The sequence below is a fragment of the Tupaia chinensis genome, unplaced genomic scaffold, assembly GCF_000334495.1.
Source record: "Tupaia chinensis unplaced genomic scaffold, TupChi_1.0 Scaffold000270_2, whole genome shotgun sequence".
Taxonomy (NCBI): Eukaryota; Metazoa; Chordata; class Mammalia; order Scandentia; family Tupaiidae; genus Tupaia; species Tupaia belangeri.
Window position 1 is genome coordinate 3,992,548 of NW_006159751.1, and position 6,719 is coordinate 3,999,266.

The 6,719-nt window shown below is 43.3% G+C and overlaps 1 protein-coding gene across 3 annotated transcripts in view; it reads right to left on the minus strand.

The window, feature by feature from the left end:
• The window catches only part of AP4B1 (adaptor related protein complex 4 subunit beta 1), a 14,214-nt gene that overhangs the window by 7,106 nt on the left and 389 nt on the right, over positions 1-6,719 (minus strand). For 2 of the 3 annotated variants that reach the window (XR_001370441.2, XM_006149624.3), the window contains exons 1-6: positions 6,551-6,679; positions 6,281-6,466; positions 4,592-4,816; positions 3,327-3,457; positions 2,804-2,951; positions 1,793-2,289 (exon numbers count right to left, since the gene is read on the minus strand). Coding sequence is in view for 2 of the 3 variants with exons in the window: in XM_006149624.3 (XP_006149686.1) it covers positions 1,793-2,289; positions 2,804-2,951; positions 3,327-3,457; positions 4,592-4,816; positions 6,281-6,393 (1,114 nt within the window). In the remaining variant the exon portion in view is untranslated. Of the gene's footprint in view, positions 1-1,792; positions 2,290-2,803; positions 2,952-3,326; positions 3,458-4,591; positions 4,817-6,280; positions 6,467-6,550; positions 6,680-6,719 lie in introns of those variants that run through there. The other variant, XM_006149625.3, reaches the window with a different exon arrangement.

Consider the following 6,719-nt stretch of genomic DNA (forward strand, 5'->3'; position numbering starts at 1 on the left):
TGAAAACTTATAGAAACAAAGGTATTTAAGTGGCAGCCAGATATGAGGCATCCTTTGTGTTGTGGCAACCTCACACAAGAATGTTCCTGTTGGGGAACATTCAGTCACCTAACTGCAAGGATTTCTTCTCTCCTCTTTTCTGCCCTAAAAGTAACCATATTTTATTCCAAATATGAAGGTTCTTCCTTCTCCCCCATTTGAAGTTCCCCAGTTACTTTCAATTTTTTTTTTTTTCGTTTATTTTTTCCATGAGCAAGAGTAAGGAGAGAGAGAGAGAACCCCTAACAGGTTTGCTATGCTATGACCTACCCCCAGATTCAAAAAGCCTCAGGTTGTGGGCATGCATAAGCCCAGAGTGTTCAGAAAAGTCTCTAGAGGGCCAGTAAGTGGCATAATGGTTAAGGTGCTGGACTCCCACATGGTCAACTACAGTTCAAGTACCAGATCCAGTGGCTTGAAATCATGCCAGGCACATGTGCATGTATGCCCAAAATCCTGAGATGAGAATGGATAGAAGGGATTATAGTGTGGCCATCCTCAGAAGGGAGGAGGGTGAGATTCCTCACCTTCCCTTTCTCTGTCTCTCTCCAGTGAATGCACATGCTCTATGGCAAAAACCTTAAAAAATAAATAAATAAAAAAGTCTCTGTATACAAACCCAGAACCTTCCCACATGGGTCAACCTCACAAAGCTTTGTGTTAATACTACATCACCATACTGTCTCCTGCTTTCATTTTTTAAAGTAATATGAAAAAGGTTATAAGACCCAGGGATTCTTTGTGTCATGGTTTATACTTAGTACAGTACATAGTCAATGGACTGGTGAATTGACATAGGACCTTAAGTTAGCAGGATTCTTATCTAAGTTCAGGAACTATATAACCTTTTGGCAATTTTTTAATTGCCAAAGGGCACACGTAACTTGACCAGAAAAAGACTTAGAGTCAGAGAGAGGGAGAAGAAGAAAGCATAGGATGTGGCCACACTGCAGTTGCTTCTCCCTTGTATCTGCATCCTGCTGGGATTTTGGGCACACAAGCATCTGTACCTGGTGTGTCTCTCAAGCCACAAGGGCTAAGATTCAAATTGTGGTCAGCCGTGTACATGCCAGCTCACTTAATGACTAGCTCATAGGGTCAGCCCCCTTTTGACAATTTAACAACCTTTTTTGTGCCTGAGTTTCATCTTTAAAATGGAGACTATAACACCTGTTCACTCTTCCTGACTGGAGAAGACCATAAGATGCATAGGAGGGATCAGCAGTTAGCATAATGGCTATGTTGCTGAACTCCCATGTAGTCAACCGCTGCTCGAGTCCCAGATCCGGTGGCTTAAACTCATGCTGGGTGCATGTGCGTGTGTGCCCAAGATTCCAAGAGGAGAATGGAGGAGAAGGGATTACGGTGTGGCCATCCCCTCTGGTGGGTGATTTCTCACTTTCTATCTCTCTGTGTCTCTGTCTTTCTGGCGAGCACATGCGCCCTAGAGCAAAAACCTCTCAAAAAAAAAAAAAAAAAAAAAAAAAAAAGCATAAGCAAGAATGTGGGACGGACAGCAGACAACAAAAGGAAATATAAATGTTATATATTATAGTTTTAGTTACCTATGTTCTCTACCCTAGAAGACATATCAGTCTTGACAAAAAACATCTCCCCTCCCTTTCATTTATTGTCACTGACCCAATTTTTTGGTGCATGTTACTTTATTCCCTTTTGCTCTCTCTGATTCCTCTTACCACCACCTTCTAGCCAGCTGGCTAGGCTGTCAGCATGGAAACACAGCAGAACCTACCGATGGCAAAGATGGCCGCCTGTGCAAAGTCAGCAGACACATCGGTGCAATACCCTCGAAGCTCCTCTAGCACCTGCTGCACATTCTCATCGTTGACCAGCTCACACAGCACCTCTACCTTCTGTAGCTTGATGTAGTGGGGCTCCGAATAGGAGCAAAAGAATTTTTTGTAGTGGCTACTAAAGTGACTGGGCAAACTATGTAATATCTGGCGCACATGACAGAGAGCAGCAAAGCAGAGCTCGCGGCTCTCTGAAGAACAGGCAGCTAACAAAGGTCCCTTGACTCGTACAAGCACATCGGTTTGTACATGGGGGAACTTTTTCGCCATGATCAGAAAGAGTTTAGTGGCTCCCATCACCACACCTGGGCTACTGCTCTTAAGAAAACTGTCCAATAGGTTGAGAATGTCAAATAGTTCCTCCTCACTGCGGGGCTGGTAGCGGAGCAAAAAGTTCAGTACTTCAGCCTGGCCCCACTGATCCAGTTTTGTCATTCTATCAAAACAGGAAAAACAAAAGCACTGTTTTAGCTACAAAATTAGGACCATCTCCATGCCATGTTACCAGTCGGCTGTTTAGCATAATAAAGGGAGAATTCTTAAAAATATACTATGCCATAATTGAATCATTCTATTTAAAGTTTACACAAAATAGGTTTTAAATTTCAAGATAAGTTGACAGCACAAATGTACATCTCTATAAGGCTGAAGATAGGATTAATATAGATTCTCTACATACTAAGGCACCATAAATAGATTAGTTTGGGGGACATAAAGATTGTAGAGGAGGGTATATCCCCCTAGAGGGATATTTCTGCCATCTCTCTATACTGATGAGAAACTAAAGCAAATAAAATAAATTTTCTCAGTGCAGTGTGAGAAACTAATAATTATGATTAACTTTCTTTTCTACCCTATAGAAGTTGTTCAAGACTTCTTAATTAAGCACAGCAACAAAATTCTACCAGGATTTAGCTCTCATAATAAAAAGAACACTGAGACATACAAACCGATTTAAGAGATGGTGGGCAATGGGCTTGTTGATGACAACACCTCCTTCCTGTTTCAGAATTTCCTCTAGAGACCTCAGGCAGTTCACAACCACAATTGGGTCCTGGTCACGCAGCAAACTATATAACTCATTTACCAGGGCACCATCTAAAAAAAAAGAACAAAGATCTCAGATATAGGAGAAAGGCTTCAGAGTCACAGGAATAAATCCTGAGTAACAGCTCCATGCAAAGGAAGCTGCTTCCCCACTATAAAAATCACAAAGGCAGTAGCAAAGCGTAAGGCAAAACAACTGCCATCTCCAGACTGTTCTGAGTAGCTAATATCAAGAATCTCACTGCAGCCCCATAGGAAGAACTTCTCTAATCTCAAAAAATGCCAAGTCCTGCAACTTAGTTAAAGAGGTATGTTCAAAAGTGGAACCACATTCTTTACTACTGAAGCTACATAACCTTTTACAAAGTCACACACTTAATGTAGGCACAAGTAAATATCAATCATGATGGATTACATTGAACTTACCCACTTCGGAGTCTTCATGAAGATTATGCATCTTTGCACAGCCAAGGACAGCCACCCTCCTGACATATGAAGCCTTATCCCGCAGACCATTGAGAATAGGCTGTTGGATATATTCCTGCACACCAGGCATCCTAAGCAATACATCCTGGAGTCAGCCAGGTCCTGAAAGACTAGTGCTGACATAATTCAACCCCTCTCTACCTAATAGAGAGGTAAACAGATATTTGAATGTGCATCTGTCAGATCATGAAGAAGTGGAGAATGCCTCTACCAAACTAAAAAAGCCATAATTTGACTTTATATTTGGAAAAATGCTGCACAAGCAGCAAAAAAAGATATATCCATCATTGTTTAGAAATTTTTAACCAAAACTGGGGCAGACAGGTGGCAATGGTGGTTAAGGGCGCTGGACTCCCACACGGTCAACTGTGGTTTGAGTACTGGACATGGTGGCTTGCTTTCTCACTTCCCTCTCTCTTTCACTGTGTTCTTCTCTGGTCAAATTAAAATAAAAAATAGATAAATAAAGATAAATTTTTATTTATTTATTTTTAAAAGGAATATTTTAAAGGATTATTTTATTTGACTTTATTTATTTATTTTTGTTTTTGACCAGAGACGGGGAGAAAGAGAGAGAAAGTGAGAAAGCAAGCTGCCAGGTCGAAGACTCGAACCGCAGTCAGCCATGTGGGAGTCTGGCGCCTTTAACCATCATGCCACCTGCCAGCCCTGAGATAAAAATTTTAAAAAATTATAAAAATAAAAAAAATTTAATCAAAACTGAGGACTACTTTACCAAGAGTTACGATGGAAATTTTCCTTTTATAAAACCATATGACAAAAACAAAACAAAACAAAAAAACCATATGACATAGCTTATTAAGCCAAAGTATATCTGAGTTCAGGAAAAAATAAATTATCCTCATTAAAAATCTGTCCCAGGGACCAGCAGTTAGTGTAATGGCTATGTCACTGGACTCCCATGTAGTCGACCGCGGTTCGTGTCCCAGACCCGGTGGCTTAAAACTCACGCTGGGCGTGTGTGCCTGCGTGCCCAAGATCCCGAGAGGAGAATAGAGGAGAAGGGATTGCGGCGTGACCATCCCCCCTGGGGGGTGATTTCTCGCTTTCTCTCTGTCTCTCTCTGTCTGTCTGGCGAGCGCACGCACCCTATAGCAAAAACCTCTCAAAAAAAAAAAAAAATCTGTCCCATATATCCTGAATTCACCAGCTACTGAGGACCAAGCTAAAAAGAGGTTGCTCACCTGAGGCTACACATGCTCCGTAGGGCCAGCCCTCGCACCATCGGATTGGGATCCGAGCAGTCTTTGCACAATGTATTGATGGCCAGAAGAGCCAGATCTGGTTTCAGGGGGGCATATGTGCACATGTACAGATACACCAACTTCTTCTGAACAATATCTACAGTGGCACTGGCCTTCACCATTTCCATGAAAACACCAGACATGTCCAAACCCTGAGTCATGTGCCTGAAACCAACAAACACAACAGAAAGTAAAACAGAAAATCCTCAACCTACAGAGAGGAAGTTTTACTCAGACATATCCTGCTTATCCAACTATTAGGTTGTCGGGAAAGTCATGTCATATTTTCTGTTTTTCTATGCAAAAATGCAACACAACTTTCCCGATGACCCAATGTATTGTGATCTCTTAAAGGGAAGCAACCAGGTCTGCTCCATCGATCACACAATACTTCTCACCATGGGCTTGTAGTAAGCATTGTTCTCCTATTCATTCAACAACACTTAACTGAATCTCTAAAATATTCCAGTGAAATTCAACACTTACATGTTCTGTGGACATCATTTTGAAGGCATGACCTCAGGCCTCTAAGAACTCAAAGTCCAGCTAGACAAGAAAACCACTAATTACAGTATGAGAGATAAGTATCTAAATTGAGGCAATGTACAAGGTACAGAGGGAATCCACAGGTCTAACACTACCAAGAAGTCAGAAAATGCTTCTTCGCGGAGGAAGCAATACTTTAGCTGAATGAGCAAGAGCTCACCGCCCGGACATGATAGAGAGGCAATGACACATGCTATGTGATATGCAATCATGAGCAACAATGGAAAATCCTTTTGCATGTAGTTGCATTACCAGGGTGTTTCTTGGGCTCCGTGATAACAAGCTTGGGCTTTATTTTGCAGCTCAGTTTCTCAAACTGATGTCCTTCTGGAATCAGTTGAGGTGTTAAAAATAGAATCTTGAGTTCCATCCCACCCTACTGAAATCAAAAGCAATCACTGGATTGGATGAAAAGTCTGCCTTCTTAAAAAAAGCACCCCAAGAGACTTCCGTGCATACTGAAGTTTGTGAACTACAGCTGTAGGCAAGAATTAAGTGTTCTGATTTGTCCACTGGAAATATTCTAAAATGAAGAGGCAAGGTGACCTACAGAACCTACTCCAATTTCTTTGGTAATGAAGGCTTTAAGCAGAACAGCGGCAGCGCCAGTAAAAAAGAGAAGATGGATGTTTAGAATTATGAATTCATACCATCTGACAAGTGAAGGATCAAATGTCATTATGGTTGCTTCTCACACTTAGCTGGGTAGCTGGTGACATTCATCAACACAAATATAAGCGGAAGAGCAGGTTGGGGAGAAGGGGAATGCCAGTGCTATTTCGGATATGCCTTTGATGTGCTACCCAGGTGAAAATGCCAAGCAGGCAGTGGGTCTGAAGCTAAAAAGGGAGGCCTGTACTACAGATCCAGGAATCACCAGTGTCAGTGTAACTGTTCAAACCCAAAATATGAAGACCCCCAGCTGAATAAAAGATGTCCCACAAAGTAAGACTGAGATTGCACGCTGGAGAAGCAGGATGAAGGTCAAATCATACAACTGCCACGCAAGTTAATTTACTTTTCCAAAACAGCGGGGCATCGCGGGTTTGGGGGGCAGTTAGGACGCTAAGGAGCAGGTGATACCTAATCACTCGCTGGATGACATTCCGGTAGCGCAGCCTATCGGTCTGAATGTGAGGGTTACACAGAGCCTTCTTCAGCTCCTTCACCACGTCCTCGGAGCCAAGGTACGGCATCTTCTGAACAGTCACGGGCAGCTCCCACAGATCCCTAGGACCTCGTGGGCGCTTCCTCGTCCTGAGTGGAAGCCTGAGTAAAGGAAATGTCGGTCAGCGAAAAGACTAAAGGCGTGATCTCGCCCAGCCTTGGCTTCCCCAGGGTCGGAACACTCACACTCCAACCCCAGGGGTTCCCAGGCGAGCCTCTCCCAGGCCGCCCAGGCCCGACCGGGACCTGCAGGCCGTTCGCTCCGCCCACAGACTTCTCCGCTTCCTCCCGGCCCTCCGCCCGACTCCAACCCGGCGGCCGCAGAAGGGGACACCCCTTCCTCTGCCTCACCCTT